The sequence below is a fragment of the Platalea leucorodia genome (genome assembly GCF_965183815.1).
Source record: "Platalea leucorodia genome assembly, chromosome: 7".
NCBI classification, from domain to species: Eukaryota; Metazoa; Chordata; class Aves; order Pelecaniformes; family Threskiornithidae; genus Platalea; species Platalea leucorodia.
This window is the reverse complement of record NC_138829.1, coordinates 23574508-23597533: the sequence shown is the minus strand read 5'-3', so window position 1 is coordinate 23597533 and position 23026 is coordinate 23574508. Positions and strand designations below refer to the sequence as shown.

Here is a 23026-nt window from a genome sequence, read left to right as displayed (position 1 = left end):
TGCTCCCCAGGGAGTCCATATTACAGGAGCCTGTGACATAATGGGTCTTCAGGTTATAAGGGATATTCCTGTTGACACAGGATAAGACAAGAAATAAAGCAACAGTTTTATTCATATTCTCTTTACAAAAATAGTCCATACAGAAGTAACTCTTCTTTCTTCATGCCCATTCCCAAACAAATACTACCTGACTACAGGAAGCAGGTTGACCAATGTGGTGAAGGAGATCAGAGAAGATACAAGGACAAGACATAGTTGTAGTATTGGAAGACTTCAACTATCTTATGCCTACCAAGTAAACATCCATGTGCAGCACTAAGGCTGTTTTAGATACTACACAGTCAAGTCCTACTTCATCAAGGAGCTAAGTCATGAACCCACAAAACACACAACTATTAGCAACTACGTAAGACAAACATTTTCCCAGGGGTAATAAGAAGTCAATAAATCCACTAGAAGTGTTTAAATAAATTTATGTTCTAATTTTTAATTTAAAATTAAATGAAACTGAACTAAATTCAGTCTAAAGGCAGAAGAGTAAATCTTGCAAAAAACTAAAAAAAAACCAAAACACAAACAAACAGAAAAAACACCACAAAAACCACCCCAAAAACAAAAAAAAACCCCAAACCCACACCCCCCAACCCACATACTGTAAGCACAGAGCAGATAAATACCTGCCACCTATCAAAAAGAGCATCAGAAAGAGCAAAAGACCACTAGTACGATTAAACAGCAGGACAACAAGATATTCAAAGAAAGCAAAGATCTTTCAGAAAGCTGAAATGCTGTCCAAAAGAGAAAATATTATCATTAACTTTTGCAGATAAAACATAAAAATGTAATTAGGCGATCTAAAAAAAAGTTAAGAAAATTTTACAAAAGGCATAAAACCAAGGAAACCCCATTTCAATTTTTCAATTTCCATCAAGGACAGGAAATCTCATCATCTACTATTAGTGCTGTAGAAACAAACAGTAAAGTAGCACCAGAACAGATATGATCATAGCACTCAATCACTTATTAGTACTATTGTTCGGTCTGTGCTCACTTTAAGCTAAAAAGACCATGGCAACAGCAAATAAATGAACAAGGAAAAGCCTGGTTTATATACTCTACTTGCCCTTCCAAATGGCATTCAACAAAAATCCGTCATCAGAAGCATTTGAGCTGCCATGAGGTAAGAAGGAAGGTCCTCAGATGAATAAATAACTGAATGAAGATGGAAAAAAAAGAACACTGTTCTTACAGTGAAATGAGATCATTCCAGAACAGATTTGTGCTGGCTGGAGTCCACACGGTTTAAGAATTCACTAATCATCTGGAAAATGACAAAACGTCACTGATGATACAAAAGAACAGTTACTGAAGAGCTCCAAGATGATTTTACCACCCTAACTCATTGTGTAATAAAACAATGGTGGCATTCAATGTACATGAAGGTAGTAACGATGGAAAAAACAATTCCAACTTACACAGATAGAAAAAATGATGGGTTTGTGTTGACAATTATGGGTCAGGAATGAGATCCCAATGTTCTAAGACTTTTCCATGAGAACATCAGCTCTGTGTTCAGTGGGGTCAAAAGCACACAGGAACTATTGCAGAACATTGCTACACCACTTAATAAATTGAAGGTTCACCTGTGTTATGAATAACTCTGATCCTCCCTCAGCCTTATCTACCTGTATCAAATAAGATACAGAAGAATAAAACAGATCTGGAGAATGAAAGCAAGAATAATCAAATGTTTGGACAGCTGTACAAGTAACAACCAAGCAAAGTGTAGCTCTGATTTCGAAGAGATGACTGAGGAGGGTTAGGATGGTCTGCAATAACATAAAAGGCACCAAGAAAGCAAACAGGAAACACTCTTCTAAATAAAGAACTAGGACGTATCATATGGAACTAATGAGTGAAAAACCAGGTAATTCTCCACACATCACATAATTCATTTATGAGGCTTCCTGTCAAAGTTTACAAGGATTCAAAAAATAATCAAATTAATTTCTGACAAATTGAGGAAAAAATCCTCTGCTGGCCATTTGATACAAAGCCGCTATCTCTCCCTCAAGAGACAGTTCTCAGAAGGATGGTAAAACGCTCTACGTGACCATTGCTACCTGTTTGCCCTTGTCTCATTGTTCCAGAGGCACCCACCACCCGCTGATGCAGGACACTGCAAGAGGGAACTCTGCTCAGAACAACTGAGCTGATCCTGTGTATTTTATAAAGACAAACTGAACAACAATTGTTTGATAAGTGATGAAGTCTTTTCAGAGCACGTGGCACTAGAGGTTAACGATGGACACTGTTCCCTACTGAGTTCACCTTCTTAACTTTTAAGAGGGTAAGGATTTCAGAGTAGTTCCTGTTGCTCAGCTTTAGCAGCTCCCAACAAGCTTTTCTGATTGCTATTCTGAGGTCCCTCACTATCCTCAAGAACTGCCTCAAAACTAACAGTTTTGGATTACAGTCTGGAGGAGACAGATGGCTGGGATGTAGACACTGATACCACTTTCCTCTATCTTAAATTCTGTGTTGAATCTGATGACGAGTCTAAGCAGAGTCTGGGCATAACTGAAAATTTTCTAACCAAGCTATTCCTCGCAATGTAGGAGTTTTTATTCAACAAGCTTACAGCTTTTTTCTGCTTTAAAAAGGATCCTTATTGATCGTAGTCCCATTAATCTAGCATAGGAAAAGAAAGAAAATCCACATTGAATAATCTTTCTGCATACTATCTGAGTAAAAAGGTGTCTGATATCCTCTAGACACATTTAAAACAATTCCAGACATGGATGAATCCTGCATATTCCAGGGCAAATATGCAGTAAGAAATTAGTCATTACAGAGGAGGCAAGACAGTTCAGCAGGATTTAAAGCAAAATAAGCAAAAGCATTCCACATTGCCATTTCAGTAAAGAATGCATAGCACAGAAAGAACCTTCTCCTCTGATAACTATTCTATCATCAAGAAGATATATTTTTAGTGATCAAGGAACAATTTTCCGCAAGTCTGAATCATAACGACTACTTCTGCCATTCATGGCCACAGCAAATGTACAACCTTACAATAGTTTACTTCTGAGCCCAGAGAGCTGGCCTTTTGTTAAAGGCCACAAAAAGACACGATGAAGAAAAGGCAGCCAAATTTTTCTAAGCTTTACTCATTACCAAGTTTAGCACAAACATGTCATAGAAACTTGACATGTTTCTATGTTATTTTGTTATTTTTATATATATATCTTAGGTATATATTAAAAACTCCAGAATCTCAAATCTGGCAAAAAACCAATAGCTAATTCTCATATAACCATTCACATTATAATCTTTACAGATCTACCTGTACTTAACAGTCACAAAGATATTACTTAAAAGTAATTATAACTTAAAAATTATAACTTAAAAATTATGACTTGATAGGAAGAAGAACAGAGAAAGTAGAATTCTTGGATTCTGTAGAGATTACCTTATCATACTGGCACACAACAACATTTTCCGTATCAAACAGTTCTTGTCCTTCCTCATCGCTCACATCATCTTCACTGTTAAGAGGCTCCTGAAACAAACACATGCAAAAAGTTATGCTGTTTAGTAAGATCAAAGCTGTTACTTTGATTACCCACATGAGGCTACAGTCTTGTCTATGAACTACAGGACTTAAAGTGCATTTGAGGTGGGGAATATTGGGCTGTCCAGCAGAGGGCTGATGTATATACACTTCCTTCCTGCCCTCCATCTTGAGAAGACATCCTTACCAATTTTAATCTAGAACTTCAGTGTGCAGGCCAGATGCTGGGCACTGTGGCCTTTTGTCACCACAACCATTCTTGCTCCTTTACTGTAAATGTTCTGGTACTTGCAATTTGTCTTTACAAAAAATTTATCATTATGCAGATTTTCATTTTTCTAAAGCATCTAAGCAATGGAAAGGTGACATTAGTCACATCACTCCCTATGTGCCATTAAAAATAGAAATTCCATGACTTATTCACATTTAATGTGCCACAAAGAGAAACAGACCTCAACACATGCAGGAAGTTTTAACAGGAGAGGAAAAAAAGATGCTTTAAGATGATCTTGCATAGATACATACAAAATAACTTCTCCAGACCTTCTAGAATGCATTTTTATGTCCCTCACAAATTACTTTCATTTTTTCCTCTTTCTGCTGACACTCTGTTCCAGCAGAAATTTTGGGTTTGGTTTTTTTTTTCATCTCATGTAAACAACAAACATTTCAAAAGCTAAAACAACCTCTAATAAATGTAAACCAACTTTTCTGAAGTCTTCTGTATAATCCTCATCTTCTCACCTACTCCCAAATATATAAGCTAAACAGGGGAGATGCTAGTGAGAGAAGAAAAAGGTGTACTAGAAATCCTAGCATTAAAGAACACTTAATATTTAAGCATGGTGACCTATACTTAATAAGGCAACTATTAAAACATTCAAACTCACATCAATGCTGATCAGTATAATGGAAAAGTGATGTGAACCCAACCTGTATGTTTTAACAGAAAAATACTTTTACTACAGAAAACGTGATTTAACTCCTTGATAAAAATTAGAAGTTTTACCTACATATATTGCAAGAGTGATACAGACTGTGAAATGCTATGTATGCTCCTCATATTGGCATTTTAAATGACATCTTAAAATAATTGGAAAGGCTGTAGAGAACTGTGGAAGTGATCTGACAGTTCAAAATGCATTTTAGGGACAGATTTAGGGAATACCAAGTTTCCTGTCAGAGACTGATATAACAGTACTTTTACCTTATTAGTACCCACCCCCCCCTTTTTAATATCTTATTCTTGTGGTGCTTTTTGGTGCAACACACCAAAACTTGGTAAGAACCACTGGTTCAAGTCTAAAACTATAACAACATTATAGTATAATATTATTTGAAGCATATAGTTTTCTTTCAAATATTGCAAAAAAAGTGAAGTGAAACACAAGCATGCTCTAGTCTTCTGCAATAATGTTAAGTTTACCTCTTCAACTTGGCCATCTTCACCCCCATCTTTTTCTTTGTCTTCCTCTTCATCATCATCATAGTCTTCTTCCTCATCTTCTTCTTCTTCAGACGATGTGTCCCCTGCTCCATCAACTTGGAGAACAAGTGGTGCTTGTGGTTGTGCCTGTTGTTGCTGTGGCTGCTGCTGACCAGCTGCAGGAATCTGTGCTTGAGCTGGTGTAGGGGCAGCCACTGTTGTAGGTATGACTTGTGTTTTATTTCCTGTAAACAGGATCTGCTGAGGCTGAATAATCACTCCTGTCTGCTGGGAAATCCCTCCAGGGATAGGAGCCAAAACCTGATGGAATATCATTGCAAGTACTGTGGCTGCTAATGTAACAGACTACTACATCACTTATTCACAGAAAACAATTAAAGCATATCAATCTGACTTGCACTAATTAGAGAAACAAAGAGTTACAAATATTCCACCTATATCAGATACATAATTTAATCTTCAATAACATACCTTCTTTCACTACTCGGTGTTCATTTTCTGCATTTTGCATTGCTAGATCTAAGATAACCTATTGTCTTTCCATTCTGAAACACTAGCACTAATGCCACACCTGAGTTCCAAGCACAGCAGAGGCATGTTTAGATTCAAGTAATAGATTATTTTTAAACCTTCTCTATAAAACATTTAACTTTAAACTCTCTACAAATTGTTGTTCATGCTTAAACTGCAGAACTGTGACACGATGCTAAATTCAATGCTTACACAGTCTGGACACTCAGCTGACCTTGTAGCTGAACAAAAGTCCTCGCAAAACATACTGTATTCACTACTAAAATAACCAAAGCGGTGGGGTGGTGTTTGTTTTAGGTATTTTCTTCTATATGTTTTGTGACACAGAATCATTTTAACCATTAAACACATTTTTAAAAGGATGTAGACTAGGATTATGCACATAATGTAATTATCATCAGGGGACACACAAAAGACATTTTAAACTGCAGCCAGTCAGAATTTGGCAAGAATAAAAGCAACATTGAAAACAACATTTCAAAATTGTTCATTTTTAAATAACACACTTCTTAACACAATACTTTTTTTTTTTTTAAGTATAACATTTCTGACTTTGTGTTCTATTTCAATTTGCTCACAAAAATGCAAGTCTCTTTAGTAATTACTATAATGCTTTTTCTTTCAAGTGTACCTATTCAAAAAGTTTTCTTTACCTGCTGTATAACAGGTGCTTGTACTCCACCAGGCTGCATTTGCGGTATGACCTGCTGCTGTAGAACAACTGGCTGCTGTGGTTGAATGATATACTGAGCTCCATTTGCAGTTCTAACTACTTGGAGGATCTGGCCTGTAATAAAATAAATATCAAATTAATCAAATGTAGAAATTCACTTTTAAAATTATCTTAGTTTAGAAGCTTGTTTCCTGGAAGAACACCAACGACAATTAAACGAGAGCATTTATGTGTCACTTTCACCAGTGAAAAGATACTGTGCTATAGCAGCTGCATCAGAAACAAAGAACTAATAGGGTTTTTTACCATCTAGATATGATCGTGAGGTATGCAATCCAAAAATAAATGTACATATCCAAGCCAAAGTCTAACCCTTTAACACAGTACAGTATTTTAAACATTATCTCCCACTTACGAACATACTCATGTTTCAAGATAGATTTTTACAGCTTTAAAGACAAATGAACATATATCAAAATAGGAATACAGGTATTCACACCACAAAAATTCTACCCACTGCTAACACTGTGGTATTTCCAGGGTCCTGTCAGACGATGTTCCTTCCTCAGATGCTTTTCCCTCCGATTACCACATTACAAGAAATTCCTCTATGCATAACTTTCTTTGCAATATTATTGTGCAGTTGCCTTTTTGAAAAAAATCTATCCTTACACTTATTATCCACCTCCGCTTTCTGTTCCCATAATGCTTGTACTCGATTTTCTTTTATTATCCTGTAGCTTTATCATTTTATACCTTTCCTCACTTCACAAAACACATCTAAGACTCATACACCTTTGGAGATGGCCTCCAACTACATCTAAGACTCACACACCTTTGGAGATGGCCTCCAACTCTGAAAAGCAGGAGCTAAGATATATTCCAACATTAGTTTTTCACATTTCTAATCAAAAAGATGGAGGAGGAGAAGAAGAAATTAAATTAAGATAATCCTGAACTTTATACATTTCCCTCAAAGACTGATTTTACTTCCTTGTCTCCCCTCCACAGCAAAATGCAAAGCCCTATTTACTGAAATAACTAAGTATATCTGAAAGAAGGGACTACCCTAGCCCCTTGTTTGAGAAAACATACTATCAATATATGTAACTGAAGAAAAAAAAAATTCCGACCATAACAAAAGTAACAAATGTGAGCCACAGATTATTCTATGCTATGACAAACATAGATGTAATTCCTTAAAAACTGGAAAGATTTGAGTTTCTACGATAGTTACACATTTAAATTTTACTTCAACTACATATCCATTAAACATTCAAATGTTTCAAGCAGGGAGGTTAAGTCCCAGGTGATTCTGAGCAGACTAGATGAATTACTCTGGCTAAAGCAGCAACTGATTCTAGAACAAGAGCATTCTCATATCTTACTTTACTCTCCACACAGAGTAGATGTAGAATCAAGTTTATAAAATCAGCATAATACAAAAGTACACGAAGCATCAGATACACTGTTCACAAAAGTAACATTTAATTATATTCTAAATGTACAGCGTGAGAGTATTTAAAAATGATAAATCTAAAATAAAATTAGCATTGCCAGCAAATTTAGAAATTCCACTCGGGATGCTTAGCAGCTACGAGCAACCTTAAGACACTCCTCATCTGAAGTCACAGATGAAGTGATCCTGCTCTTTTATAACCAGTCTAGGATCTGTGCTCAGATCATGCATCACAAAGCTCAGAAATAGGCAAAGGGGAGACATAGCAAGGCCTGTCTTCTTGCTTCATGTGCTTCTCTAAAAAGTGGGGAAACCTGCACAGAATCTAACGCATACCACTGTTAGATCAGAACCACACGGTTCATAAGACGAGCAAGTCAGTGAGCAAAAGAATCCAGAAGTCTAGTGAAGAGACTGCACTACCTTGTAAGAGTGGATTCCCAGGTTCTGCTTTTTAACAATATATAGAGCAGGGAGTAAAACCCAAAATTTCTCCCTCCCAAGCACCCTCAAAACCATTGTTTGATCTCAATGTTAAGACAGTTACCTGAATTTGTAAGTATCTGCTGAACAGGAGTAACGCCAGCAGGGAGAGCCAACGTAGCTGCAGTGGCTGCAGCACTCTGAAATACAAGAAAAGTTTTTTAATCACAGACATTATTCCCAGTGTTTCATTTCCCAACATACTGCTTGAAAATATGTACCTGTTTATTGCTGATTACAACGTTTGCACACAAGTTTCTGCAGCTATTGAAATGCAGGCATTAATCAACTGTACATTATACTACATATAAAAATTATTTTTCCTTCTTCCTTAATAGGGAGAAGACTGAAGCAACTAAGCATCACACCTTAACCCAGCTCCACGTGGTTTCTTTGTTCATCTGCAAGCTCAGCAGATTTTTTTTTCCTCCTCTGCTTTCTCTGCTGATCTACTAATAGAGTACTACAGTGCATTGCTCGTGTGGCACTTTTACTTACACTTTTTCAAAGCAGCTAAAGATATGGGCCTACAAATCTGAAGAAACATAAGGTACCGAAGCAATGATCATGTTTGCCTGTCTTGTTTTCACAAGGAGTAGTAATCAGGTTTGCACTTTTCTTCATTCTGTAAATGATTTGCATTTCAAGTCTTGCATAACAGCTCTTTTGAGTGAATATACGCATACAGTGTACTGACTGTTCACAGAATGACTAATTTTTTCTCTAAAGACAGCTGGCTAGAAGAGAAAGCTGAAGACTCTCAATGGGTAATGATTTGAACTTACTAGGAAACTGAATTCCAACACAATTATGGGAGCTCCAAACACAAAAATCTGCATTAAGTCCTTATCTGGCAGAGGGAGATGGACTTCTCCAGAGGCCTCTCCATTTCAAGGGTCTAACTTCAGCTGCCTGTGGAAAAGACTCCCTTTCCCCACTAAAAAGGAACCATGGCTGATTACTCTTTGCTACTGAAAGGTTTTAAACTTCATTACTGGGTAGAGTGCATACTTCCTGTTTATAAGAAATACGATCTCCCCGTATTGGCTGGTCAATATAGTAGTTACAACTCCCAAAATAAGGGATCACCAAGCCAAGCTGAAAAGTGCTTGTCTGTATCCTCACATCCCAGACAAAGGCAGGTGAATAAACTCTCATTACTCTCCACCTTCCAAGATATTCAAGGTCTGTCAGATCCATTCTTTAATATCAACTTAAATGTTTCTAATGCACACACACAATAATTTCAAACCAATTCTAACTATTTACTGAACAGCAGTCTTCTGTGGTATACAATTCATCTACATTTTGACAGCAGCAGAGTTTTAAAAGCATGGCATACTCATTTTTGCAACATCCACCAACAATATCTAACTGAATGAGACAGAAAAAAAAAATGTTTAACTGTTGTACTTGGGAAGTTACAAATCACATTTAAATGGTTGTAAAACACGTAAGAAAAAGGTAGACATTAATGTGCTCTCAGCCTCTGGGTAAATCACACTATTTGGGTAACGAAGTTCAGGTTCTTTTCCATAGTAAGGTCAGCAGGTAAATGGAGAAGTGAAGGCTAACCAAGCTGCTGCAGCTTTGACTAATCATGAAACTTTGTTTCATGTGCTTTTACCATAAAAGTGGTAAGAATCTAATGAATTCCGGTCTTAAAACACACATTTAACTTGTATTAGCTGTTGTTTTCATGGCTTTGCAAGCAATTTTTTTTTCATTAAGCCAGAGCATTTAAAGCAAGATAAGATAACTAAAATTAACCCCTAGAGATGATAACTGCAAAAAAAGGGTAAATGACCAGACTCAGTTTTATATGCTATTACAAAATTAGTGAATTAAATTAATGTGACCAGAAAAGATCAATGTGAATTGCTAAACAATCTCTCGCTTGATCTAAGCTTAAGTTCCAGAGTAGTTAATGTTTTTTCCTGCATCTAGCAAATACGGTATGCTTGCATCAGTTCATAGAGTTGTGTTGGTACCTGACGAGAACATCATCATGCAGATTGATACCAACAGTACTCCAATTCCTGATTAAAAAAAAATTTTGGTTAAACACATTTAAAGCAGAGGATCAAGGTACATCCTAGATTTGTTATCAAAATTGAAGTCCTGGATTACTGTTCCTAGATTGTCAGTGCAGCAGCAAAACTCAGAGAGATGGGAGACAGCTTTACCAGTGTGTCCTAAATTACTTTTAAGCATCTGATGACTAATACCAGATTTGTGTTTACTATTTAAACAAAACAACTTACGTAATGACAGTGTATGCATGTATAAACTTCTGCTTTTCTTACCATGCCTGAGGCATTCATGTGCGGTATCAGCTTGGAATCTGGCACAATAACCTGCTGCTGAGGTGCTAGAAACAAAACGATAGCATTTCATGAAAACTACACAGTCTGCCCAAAATAACATCCAAGCCAGAATAACTCAGAAAGAACATCACCCAAACATCAGCTGAGCTTCATAACAAAACCAGCTACTGAACAGTCTCTGATCTTACTAGGTTTTACTCTCAAGACAATATACAACAGTAGCTCTGAGAGGCGATATGGCTATTTTGGCTTTACAGATCTTATTTCAAAGGCTTCAGTTACCTACTCTGACCCTAGATAAAGCAACATTTAAAATACATTTCTGAAATTAAAGGTATTAGTGAAATGTTGACAAACTCGCTGATGTCCAGTATCAGAGTTCTCCAAAAACATCAATTGACAGTGGTTAACTCTTAAAAGAGACTTAAGCAAGGATTGTTGCAAGATGAAGAGTATGTTAACAGTTAGCTTGAGTTAGGTCTAGTTAGCACAGATGTTAGCATAAGCTCATGACCTTCACTGTCTTTCTAATGTAGCAGAAGCAGATGAAATATGAACCGCCTCTCCCAAACAACAAAATAGTTTTGGTGTGCTAAAGGAAACAGATAGCTAAACTATGCAAACAACCTGTTGATCATCTAGAAGTGCAAAAGTGTCCAAGTCTATCGAACAAGCAGGTTGCCAGTGCTAATATCAGTGACAGTAAATTGGAAAATGACAGAGCGATTTGAACAAACTAATCATCGACAAGGTATTCTCCATCCAATCCTATAACCAAGGACACTTAAGAATACCAGGGCTAACTGAGTTTCTGGAAAAGATTCTGGGGAGGGAAGCCCCACAACCTTGTACCAAGATCTGAGCCTGTCTCTCCAATTTTCAGGGAACCCAGGGAGGGCAAAAGAGCCCAAGGAAATCTCCTGACTGTGCCAGGACCACACACAGGACAGCAGAAATCACCATGCCGATTGTCCCGATCTCTCTCTGGACTGCACCATGTCGTGCAAGGAACTACTACACTGTCTTCCCCATGGAACAGGGAAGTCAAGTAATTCATAAAACTGCATGTCTGTGACTAAAGTGCTTTGATATCCTAATTGCCTTTAGCCTCCACACTGTCATTTAGTCACAAGCCACAACACTGGGCAACAATAAATCCATTTTAAGTGTATTACTATGGGCAGGATCTTACTCTACCCTAGGACTCAAACAGGAGGACAGGGACCTCCATATTAGTGGAGGGAAACCTGGTTAGTAGAGTCACAGCTACTCAGCTAAGGAGCCACTAGAGGTCTTGGTGAGTAGACTTTCCAAGCTCTGTAACTGTAACTTAAGCTGAGACACCCGGATCATTTGAAGCCATGTGTATTTAGGGGTCTTAATCTCAAAATGAATTTTATCCCAACAATCAAAACTAGTTTATGTCCAGCCAAAATACCAATTACTATAAGTAGAAAAAAACAAAACACACACCAAAACCAACAACAACAACAAGAAAAACAACACAGAAAACCACACCAAGGGAAAAAAGCCCCAGAACAGGTTCTTGTCACACTAGTTTTCTTCTGTTTTGAATATATGGTGGCTGGGTTTGGAGGAGGGGCGGGTTTGGGGGGCAGGAGGGGAATCAACTCATAACTATCTTTTGTGCCTATCACAACATAGGTTCTGCTGCTTGAAATCTGATAAAATACTGAAGTCTGTGACTGACTACCACAGATAAATATTTTATGCCACAATTTTAGCAGCACACTGAAAACTCAACTCGGGCATTTCACAGGTGGCAGATTTGTTTACACAGCATATATGCAGTAAAATCCAGTAGTATTTATCTTAGTTTTCAAATGAAACTGTAATTGGTGAAAATGTTTCCCTTAAATTATTAATGAAGAATATAAAAGATAATAATGACAAGAAACAATATTGTTATGGCTAGCTAAAATATACCTTAAACATCCACACCTACAGTGTGCAGTCTTTTAAGACCACAAAAATACCCAGCCATTACGCTTTTCACTTGAAACCTGTTCTAACATGAAAAAACATCTCCTACATACACTCAGACTGTTATCCAAGTATTTTTCACATTCTAGCATCCACTTATGCTAAACAGTAATATATTTTTTTAAATTCATTTGCTCCTAATCACATTACTACCTCATGACTAAATTGTCAACTGCATGTGTATATTGGCTTGAAATTACAGAGCTGCTAATGGATTTTTGACAGAATCTGAAAGTCACATATTCTGAAAACATAAGTTACGTAGTAGAAGACCAAGAAAAGAATTCAGCTTTTCCAAAATCTTCTGAAGAATATGACTAACACAAGTACCAAGATATTTTTCGTCAAGTCAGGTCTCTTGATCCATTAAATAGAAGCAAGTAGAGACAAAGTTTAACATAAAGACACAAAGTTATCCATCAGATAAACATCCTGCCCTAGATTTAGAATATGCTAAGGAGTAGGTCTAACTTGAGAGTCTTTTGCCAGAGAGATTAGAGAGTAAGTCTGACCTTGCTGAGACGCTGGAATAAGGACCTGTTGTGGCTGAGACTGCTGCTGCACAGTCTGCTGCGGCTGAGGTTGTGTGTGATGGTGGTGGTGATGATGCTGCTGTTGCTGCTGCTGCTGTTGCTGCTGTTGCACCTGCAACAAAAGCTGCTGCTCTTCTGAATGGAAGCCATCTACAGCCTTGGACTGCATCAGCTTGTTTTCCCACAGCTAGTTTGGAAAAGGAAAGAGAAATCTCTTGTGTACAATTTTTACTCAACAGGATTTGTAACAATATAAAGACACTACTCCAAAATCGAATTTGTTTTCACTGTTTATCTTGTGCAGCCTACTTAGCCAAAAAGCCCTTAGGCAAATACAGACTGAAGAGAGAACTCCACAGAGGCAATGTTTTAAGAAGAGGAATTAAATATCCCTTAAGAACTGTCAGTCCACACTTAAGCTTTAACATTCTTTCTTTCTTCCAAGTGTGGAAGACTCATAACAACCCTAATAGAAGCATGAATAGAGATAAACTGGTAACTTTAAATTAGCCTTCAAGTTCTCACTTCTCTACCCTCTTTCTTTCTTACCTCTTTAATGACAAAAATAATTCTTTATTACAGCTTTTCTCAAGCCATTTCTTCTTGGAACCCCTCAATAAAAGTTGCTTGAAGACTACTGCCTCATAACACACTTGAACAGAAACTACCAGTATACCCAAGATAATGCCTCCGTACAAGCATTTACACAGTTTCTACCACAATGTCAAATTCAGCTTCTCCAGCCCTTCAGTTCTTGATGTCAGCTGACAAGTCTCCCAAGAAAAGCCACAGATGCAAAAAAAGCAGCTCTTGCAAGAAGACAGCAACAGAAGTATTCGTAATACATCAGAGTCAAAAAGACTACAGGCACCCAGGAACCCCGATTTCAAATCCTGCTTAGGGCTCCCTAAGCCTTCAATACTTCATTTTCCTTCTTGTTTCTTTCCTCATTCAGTCTTTTGTGACATAATTTGCAGAACACGTCTGTGACACAACACGAAGGTGTTTTTCTTATAGCGCTCACTCCATTTCCACCAAGCCAGGTCATGGTTTCATGGAAAAAAAAGTCTTCACCTGTTTCTGTTTAGCCAAACTCAAAAGTCCTTTCCCACTCCATTCATTTTTTAATACTTCGAAACTACTGAGAGTGCAGGACATCCGGCTGTCTGAAGAAGTCTTTGTTCAACAGCCGAGATAAGCAGGCACCTAATTTCATAGTTTCCTTTTACTTTATTTCTTCCCTTTAGGTTTTTTTCCTGCCTTTTCTCTTCCCTTTTGAAGGGCTTCTTTTACTCAGGAAGAATCTGAAGCCACAGGAGACCCACTAGAGCCCAGGCCAACATCCTGCCTTTCTTGTGGACCCTTGGTAACAGTTCAAACTCACTGTATGTAGAACAATTATGAATCTGAGAGCTTCAGAAAAGTGTGATGCATACAATGCAATTTCTTAGGTACCACCCCCAAAAATAATACTTCTGCAAACCATAAACCACACATGCAAAAATCTGATAATGCATCTGACAACGCAACTCCTCTTCTTCAGAAAGACAAAAAACATCAAGCAGAGCAGGTATTTTATTTTTCCTGCAGAAAAACCTTAACAATTGTCTGCCTCTAAAATAAACATTCTCCCCTTTCTTTTTTAAAGATATAACATTTCGGGGACTGAAATAAGACTGAATTCAGATGCCTGCTGTTAATTTATGTCAGGTTTAACATGCCAGATTAGGGAAAGTGAACAAGGTGAGCAGATCTCTATACAGCAGTGTAATTCAAATGATATGGGGCTACAGATACACAGATTAATACAATGCTAAGCTAACTAAAAGTTAGTACTTTTACTGTGTACACCAGTAAGCAGATCCGAAAACCAATTGCTGTATTGGTCTATTAAAAAAAACTTTTAAATTGCAACTTACTGTTTTGAGTTCCATAAGAACTTGTTCATCCACTCCTTCATCCAGAAAAACTTCTCTGACGTCATTGATGACATCTTCAATTACAGACCTGTACAATTTAGGCTTTAAAAAAAAAGTAACTCGTCAGCATTGCTTTGAAAGAAATTTATCACTTTAGCTTTAAAATAAGATTCCCCCCACAAAAAACCTCTGAAAACTGCATTACAGAATACACTGTGTGTTTCCGAGTGACTAAAATATCCAAGAAGGTATAAATCAGCAAGAACAGCTCAAACAGGGTGAAAAGGGAAGGAACAGTTTGCTATCTTTTGTGACATAACTATGGCACAAGAGTTTTCAAGCCATGAGGAGTGTAATTCAAAACAGAGTAAAGGAGATTGTTTTCCATTCAGTAAATTTGTTTCCTGCTTGCCAAAGTACATAGTGAATATTCAAAAATACTTGCATGTGTGCAAAATATTCATGTCAAAGAACGTTAAAAGTTCAAAAGGATATTAGATAAATACAGAGGAAAGAAACTTGTTAGTGCTTGCTAGTTCAACAGGAATCAAATATGGCTCAGGATGATCTCGAGCTGAAAAAACATTGAAGGCTCAAAAAACTGGAAGCATTCATGTGAATGTCCTGTTCTTCCTTACACATCTGTTCACAGAAACTATTGAAGACAGGATATTGGGCTAGACAGACTTCTGTTTTCAATCAGTACATATGTTTTTACAGTAGAAATTTTTCAAGGGGAAATACTACAAATACATTATTATTCTATTACACTGATTTCATGCCTAAATTGTCAATGATAAAGTGAATTGTCAATTCACTTCAGGTTGCCAAAAGAAGTTGTGGAGTCTCCATCCCTGGAGATACTCAAAAGCCGTCTGGACGCGGACCTGGGCAACGGGCTCTAGGTGGCCCTGCTTGTGCAGGGAGGTTGCAAGATGACCTCCAGAGGTCCCTTCCAACCTCAACCATTTTGTGAATTTTAAAATGCAGGTACAAGTTTAAAAAGAGAATATAAATACTTAACCTTATAAATTAAAGCCCAAAATTTAATTCCTAGGACCACAGGACAATTGTACTATGCATGTGCCGTACCTTTTGAACAGTACAGTGTGGGCCTCTCTACATACACGTGAACCTCAACAGTATTTTTGTTGGGTTTAAATATCTGCACTATCTACTTGCAAGGTAGCACTATGAGCTCTAAGTTAGGGTTGCTCAATCTCCAGCCTGGGAACCATACATACTTCACTGACCAAGGCTCTTCCTTGGGCTGGGGGTGGACCATTTTTAAACTGATCTGAGAGTAGCTACAACTTCCTGTAAGCTGACATCTTCCTCCACCCCGTTCCCTACCTCCCTTAAGCAGTAATCCCAAATGATGCCACGCACATCAGATATACGTATATACGCCAAACAATCATTCTGTACTTGTGCAGTGCGTTTGGCATCCCAGGAGGGCTGTGCCTCTAACACACGCAGAAAACCTACTCCAAGCACATGCAGTTAGCCCAGCAGTGCTGGAACTACACAAATTTACTGCACGCACTTGAAACATTTATTTTATGTATACGCAGTTGCTTAATGCATCCCAGAAGTGTTGAATTTGTTGCAGATATGTTAAAGATTATATTGCACACATGTTATGGAATTGTTATGCCTATGTTACAGAATAATGGAAGGGGAATAGCAGCACATGATATACTAGTCCAGGAAAAAGCTGAGTGGCCAGTACGCACAAAAATAAGTTGAATATCTTTGCTTTTAAATGTTAAAAAAAAAAAAAAAAAAAACAAAAAAACCCCAAAAAAACCCAAAACCAAACAAAAAAACTCAAAACCTTAAAGAAACACATTGATATTACAAGAAAAGATCCTATTTGGAAGCCTGGACCTAAGAACTAAGCAGTCTGATGGCTGCTTAGTGCATTATGTCCTTAGTGTTTTAAACAAATGCCACATTGGGGTATACTCAAGTGATTTTTCTTACAAAAAACCAACTAAACAACAAAAAAAAACACCAAGGGAAAAAAGAAGGAAAAAAAAGAAAACAAAAGAAACCCAACAAAAAAACAACATTCCACTCTGTTATTGACCACACGTCAATATTTTGGCAAATGGCATGCTATCAGCACCCTATTTTTTTCTTCATTTTACATTTTATCAGTTTGCCAGTTTTCAACTTTAAAACATGCTGCTGCAAATCAAGTAGCTGAAATGTTACAATTCATCCTTTTGTCACTTGTCTCTCCAAAAAAATTTCTGGCCTCAATTAACAGAGTAAGCTTGCCATCCTTGAAACTACATTTACAGCACCTATGTCCAAAACACAACTTCTCCAAAAGAAACAAAACATACCAGACTACTTGCAGATTTTTTTCTTTCAAAATCATACTGCATGCTTACGTGTCCAGGTTTCAAGTACAGCATTAGTTGTGCTTATAGAGACATTTGAAACAGATTTTCAAAGCCAGACTACTCTTGAGCACTAGTATTTTAAATCTGCACAGTGAGTAACTTAGAAATATCAAGCATCATTAACAGGATTATTTTTCCACTTAGATTTAATTCATAGCAGATGCAAAAAGACATTCTGCTTAATAACATTAAGTCCTATTATATCTATAATTAAACAAATTGCATAAAGCTTATACAATTCGACTAGCACAGAAATGCTACTTAACCTATTCCCTATATTGTTCCTCATTGTATTAAAAGCATCTGTTTCTTAATGCCAAAACCACAGCCTGCAAATAAACGTGCTTAACCTCAGGCATGTGAGTTGCTTTACTTAAGAGAACTACCTGTATGTCTGAAATTACAATAAAAATTCCTGCAGGATGGAGACTGCATTTTCTCCTTAAATCCTCCTCTCCTTTAATTATCTATTAGGTCCACTTTTCTACTAAAAATAGATTTTACATAAACGGGCCCTAATAATTTCCCCTAGCAGTTAACTCCTCCTGTCTTCCCAGCCAGGCATTTTTTTGCAAGGTTTATTCACAAAGCCTCCTCAAGTCTATAAAACCCTAGCAAAAAATATCAACATTCAGATACAACAAACTGACCCTACAGCCCGACAGTCTGCTTGGGAATGTCTCCTTTTTTCCCGGTGTAGTAAGGGAAAAAAAAAATTCAAAGAGCAGGATACTGGTTTCTAGTGTCCAGCATTAGTTTAGCAAGAGAGCAGAAAGGCAGGTTAAGAGCATAGATGTTCACTGTGCCGTTGACACAGGGTCCTTCTGCGCAACTTCCCACAGACCAAGCGAGCAGCCAAGCCCCCCAAAAGACAGCAGCACCACATGGGTGCAGCGAGCCCAGTGCACTGCAGGGTAACGAACCCACAAGCAGTTTGCACGTGCATGTATCTCTCTGCATGAGCAGTGCACTGGATCTAAAGATGGGTCAGAATTTTTGGACGCTGCTCTAATCACGCAGTATCACAATATATGATACACTCATGGCTGTATGATTAGAAGGAAGGGAACAGAGAAAAAAGTCTCTGCATGCTTTTAATTAAAGCGTCTGTCTGACTTTACCTATAAATGTTTACATAATACTCAGAAAAATCCTAGCCGGTTGAAAACATTCTCTTGTACCCTCCTACTGAACATCCAGCCCTGTCAGATGCCATGCCTTCCACAGAGGGAGCAGCAATGCCTTCAAGAGCCAACCATAGTGGAATTTTGAAGAATATCACACAACGCTCTTTTCCTACCTCAAGAGAGGCAAATCCAGTAAAATTACAAAACAGCCTTAAGCCTGGTCTTTAAAAGGGAACACACTGTATTGTTTTAGATATATGCTAAGTGTTGGCTTTAAGCATTATTTATATGATGCTCAAGCTCTTTATACAAACCACCTAAGACTCTGGAGTTGAATGACAGACTTGTTTTCATACACTGCTTACTCAAAAAAATAAACATGGGAATACAATTACTGAACAAGTCTAAAGATGGGATAGCAGGTGAGCTAAGCTTTCCCATAAATTTCCACATTCAGTCAGAGAAAGCAATGAGAACATAATGGAAACTTTAAAGATTGCTATTAAAATAGTCATGCTTTCATCTGGTTTATATTAAAGTGCCTCCCTCATAAAGAGTACATTGCTGTAAACTTCAAGCTCTTTTAAGAGCAAAATACTCAAATCACTCTTCAATAAACACTATTCCAAACACTTACTATAGATTAAAGACAACAATTAAAATTCCTGATTTATTAGATACAACCACAAACACATAGAAAAGACTTGAGATCTAGTACTTCCCCCTCTGGGAACATAAGGAAACGATTATATTTCACTTTCTCTGTGCATCTTGTAAAGAAAACTCCGAGTATGGTGAGACTGCTACGCACACACACACACACTCCAAATCCAAGGAGCAACCAGCAAGCTATTTTAAGAAATGCCACATGCCTTTGGGGGCTTACACTTCCTACATTCCTTCAGTTTCAAGAGTACAAAAACTGCATCTCTTTGTAATTATTATCACAACACTTGGCATTTCAGCAGTTTGGGTTTCCAATAACCAACACGCTATGGAGAGATATACCACGGCACGCTTTGCGCGTTTGACAGCAGTTTGTTCCTGGTTGCTTCTACAGTTATCCCTGAAACGCTGCTCATCTTTCTCCTGTCCGTGCAGTTACAGCTGGAAGCTAGCTATATGACAGCTAGGAGAACACACTGTAAAGGTAACTAGTTTTAGTCACAATTATATCAAAGATGTGCGTAAAAAGAAGTAACGCACATAATCTACATTGCAAGTATTAAAATTTAAGCTTATGTCATCGTGGAATTTTACAAATAAATTACCTTTGTCACCTACAAAATCTTATACTGCATATAACTGTTAATGTCTTACATTTGTCCTTTATGAGGAAGAACAGATTTCTAGCAATTCAGATTTGATCAGATGCTGACATGATACTATTGACACATTAGGCTCAAAGTCTAGCTTCCTAAAGTTATCACCTGGTTGCAGTATTTCAAAATGTTCCTATTCATCTTTGGTAATCCTAGGGTAAGCATCGGGATCCTTGCTATTGAATGAGACCTTAATTTGACAAAGTTGACCATGCACTATTGAAAGGTTTTACTACTTCAGTGAAAATTAGCCTAATGCATATCTGTTTGAAGCAGGCTCTAAGCTTAGCTTTTGCTATTCCAAACACAACGTTCAAACACACACACCTTCCAAGAGAACTTCACAGAAGTTATGCCAGTACACAAATACAGCCGAGAGAAAGCAAGTTGTAGTAAACTGTTGAATCACAGATATTTACAAGTACTCTGGAGATTATTCAATATATATATTGCTATTCAGTACTAACTTGGTCGAGAAAGAGAAGCAAAACCTCTAATTTACTACACAGAAATAGATTCTTTTCTTGCAACCAAAAAATAAAGCCAGAAGTTTATCAACGGGACAACAGATTCAGACCACACACATCTGACACACATCCAACTGAGTAACTGCCCTGAATGTAATGGCCGACTACTTTCCTAAAATTTTCTGATACAAAACCTGACAAAGTATCAAAGCAACGATGCTACTTTGCAATTGCATGACCCTAACTCACAGGCAGGTCTGTAAAATTTCAGATTTGGGAAGGAAAACTAGGATGCTTTGCATTTTCTTTCGTATACTGTTTTGCAGTATACCAAATATTGTAATTAAACCAAGTATCAGGGAAAATTCTAAAACCTGTGCTCTGCCTGGACTGTCATAAAATATTTGCACACTTCAGTCACCAGAAATGCACACAAATCATGGAGTAGTACCTGCGGCCCATGACCCACAGACAAAACTTTAATATTAACGTTACTTTTAGGGCGACAGCTGTAGTCAGACCTTGGCAAAGTGCCATAAAGTAAGTACCACATCTCTCCTTGATGTACTGGGTAAAAACCGCTTAAACTCTACTTTCCCCACCCAACAGAAAAACTACTTCTAAGAGCATTTGGGAGCACAGGAACGTGTGCTAGCTGCATCCTAGGGACTAAAATAAAAAAAAAAAAAAAATTAAAAAAAGGAAGAAAAAGGTAAACAGCTTCAAATGCGGGAGAGGATGAAAACTGTCTTTGTGCCATGCGTAAAAGCAAGGGAAAGCCCATGCACACCGGCTAGGAGCCACCCCCCCGCCCCCGCCGGAGCCGGCAGAGAGCAGCACGGCCCCGCAGGCCCGTGGCGACGGGGACGGGCGGCGCGGGGGGACGGGGAAGGCGGCGAAAGCCCGGCCGGGATCGGAGGGACAAGCCGCCCGTCTCCCAGCCTCCGCCGCGGACGCATGCACCTCCCAGCCCGCGCTCCGCGGCTCGCTCCCTATTTAAAGGCTGATGTGGTGTTTAAATGGAGAGGCGGTGACGTGGGGCTGGAAAGCACCTTCCCATCCTAGCAGAGTCTATATTAGAGAGCGGCAATAGCTCTATATAAACAGGGCAGCCACAGGGAGGAGGAACACAAGGAGCAGGGAGGCAGAAAGGCAGGGGGAAGCCATGATGGATCTGAGAGCCACAAACAAGGGGGCCGAGCCCGCCGCCGGGACGCCGGGTTTGTCTCCTCCAGCGCTTCGGGGCGGGGGTCGCGGCCGGGGGGCGCGCACGGGGGAGCGGAGCGGAGCGGCGGCCGGGGGGGCTCGGTGGCTGCGCAGGTTTGTGTGACTGCTTGTTGCAAACCTCTGTGAGTACAAGTGCAGCAGCCAGCCACCCGCCAAGGTGCAGAAAGCACGAGAAGGGAACGGGGGGGAGAGGTTGCTTTTCTTTTTTTTTTTCCTCCTCTCTCTCTCTCTTTTTAAAATAAATACTGCCTCGCTCGCCGGAGAGAAGTTGAGGGCTTTCGCCCGGCTTAGCCGATCCGGCCGGGCTGGGATAAGTGCTTTTCAACCATCGTCTCCTTCTTATAAAGCAACATAAAATGGCTCCAGCGGAGCCCGGGCGGGCTTCGCCGCCACCGACACCACAAAACCGAAACCTGGCTCGGGCGCCGCTTCCCCTCGCCCCGGGACGGCGGCGGCGGGGCGGGCGGCAGCGCCCGCGCTCCCCCGCCGCTCGCTCCGGCTCTCGCCCCTTCCCCGGGCGGCTCCCTCCGGCGGCGGCGCCCCCCGCCCGCCAGCCCTGCCCTCCCCTCCCCGCCGGACCCCGCGGGCGGCGGCGCGGCCCTGGCCTCCCCCGCGGGGCTCCGCCGCCCGCCGGGCCGCCCCGCCGCCCCCGGGCCGCCGCCCCGCGCCCCCGCTCCCGCCGCCCCGCTCCCGCCGCCCCCGGCTCCGCTCTCTCCCCGCCGCCGAGGCGGCCGGCGCCAGGCGCCACAAGTTGGCTCCCCGGCGGCGGGGGGAGGCTGCCCCGCGGCCCCCCCCCGCCGCCCCTTCCCGCCGGCGGCCGGGGGGAGGGGGCCGGGACCGCTCGAGGCGGGCGGCGGGAGGGAAGGGAGTGCGGGGGAGGGGGCGGCGGGCCCCGCCGGCCCCCTCCGCCCGCGCTGCCCCCGGGGCCCCCCTCGCCCCCCGACCCGGTCCTTACCACGGGGTTTGTGTTAGTCGAGCTCGCCATGTCCCGAGCCCCCCGGGACGCCCCCAACCGCGGGGGGGGGAGTCGCCCCTAAAACAATAAACCTGCCCGGCTGCGTCCCCCCAGAGCCCGCGCGTCCCGCCCCGGCTCACGGGCAGCCCCGCGGCCTGGCCCGGCCTGGTTCGCCGGCCCTGGGGCTGCAGCCGCCGCCGCCAGCCGCCCGCTCTGCCCGCTTCGCCCCTTTATATAGCGAGAGCCGAGCAGCTGCGCGAGCGGCCAGGGCGAGAGGGGGACGCGGGCGGGGGGGGCGGCGAGGCACCGCGAGAGCTGCGCGCGAGACCGCGCCGGCCCCGGCGCCGTCACGTGAGGCGCCCGCCCCGCCGCCATGACACCTACCGAGGCGGAAGCGGCTGCGCGAAGGCCCGCGCGGCCGGGCCTACCGAGGCGGAAGTCGCGGCCTATCCTCGGCCGGCGGCGCCGCAGCCCCGCCCCTCTCCGCGCGTGACGCCATGGCGCTCGCGAGGCGGGCAGCGGCGAGGCGGGGCCGCTGAGGGCCGCCGGCGCCGGGCTGTCCCC

The 23026-nt window shown here is 40.7% G+C and overlaps 1 protein-coding gene across 2 annotated transcripts in view; it reads right to left on the bottom strand.

Moving 5' to 3' along the window:
* Positions 1 to 22686, bottom strand: part of GTF2A1 (general transcription factor IIA subunit 1) — a 28351-nt gene extending 5665 nt beyond the window's left edge. Inside the window, exons 1-9 of one of the 2 annotated variants that reach the window (XM_082317523.1) lie at positions 22463 to 22686; positions 14951 to 15052; positions 13011 to 13218; positions 10474 to 10538; positions 8232 to 8307; positions 6206 to 6339; positions 5001 to 5321; positions 3473 to 3562; positions 39 to 68 (exon numbers count right to left, since the gene is read on the bottom strand). In XM_082317523.1, coding sequence (XP_082173649.1) covers positions 54 to 68; positions 3473 to 3562; positions 5001 to 5321; positions 6206 to 6339; positions 8232 to 8307; positions 10474 to 10538; positions 13011 to 13218; positions 14951 to 15052; positions 22463 to 22492 — 1041 coding nt within the window. In that variant the 5' untranslated portion in view covers positions 22493 to 22686 and the 3' untranslated portion in view covers positions 39 to 53. Of the gene's footprint in view, positions 1 to 38; positions 69 to 3472; positions 3563 to 5000; positions 5322 to 6205; positions 6340 to 8231; positions 8308 to 10473; positions 10539 to 13010; positions 13219 to 14950; positions 15053 to 22462 lie in introns of those variants that run through there. The other variant, XM_082317522.1, reaches the window with a different exon arrangement.
* Positions 22687 to 23026: the final 340 nt, after the last annotated feature.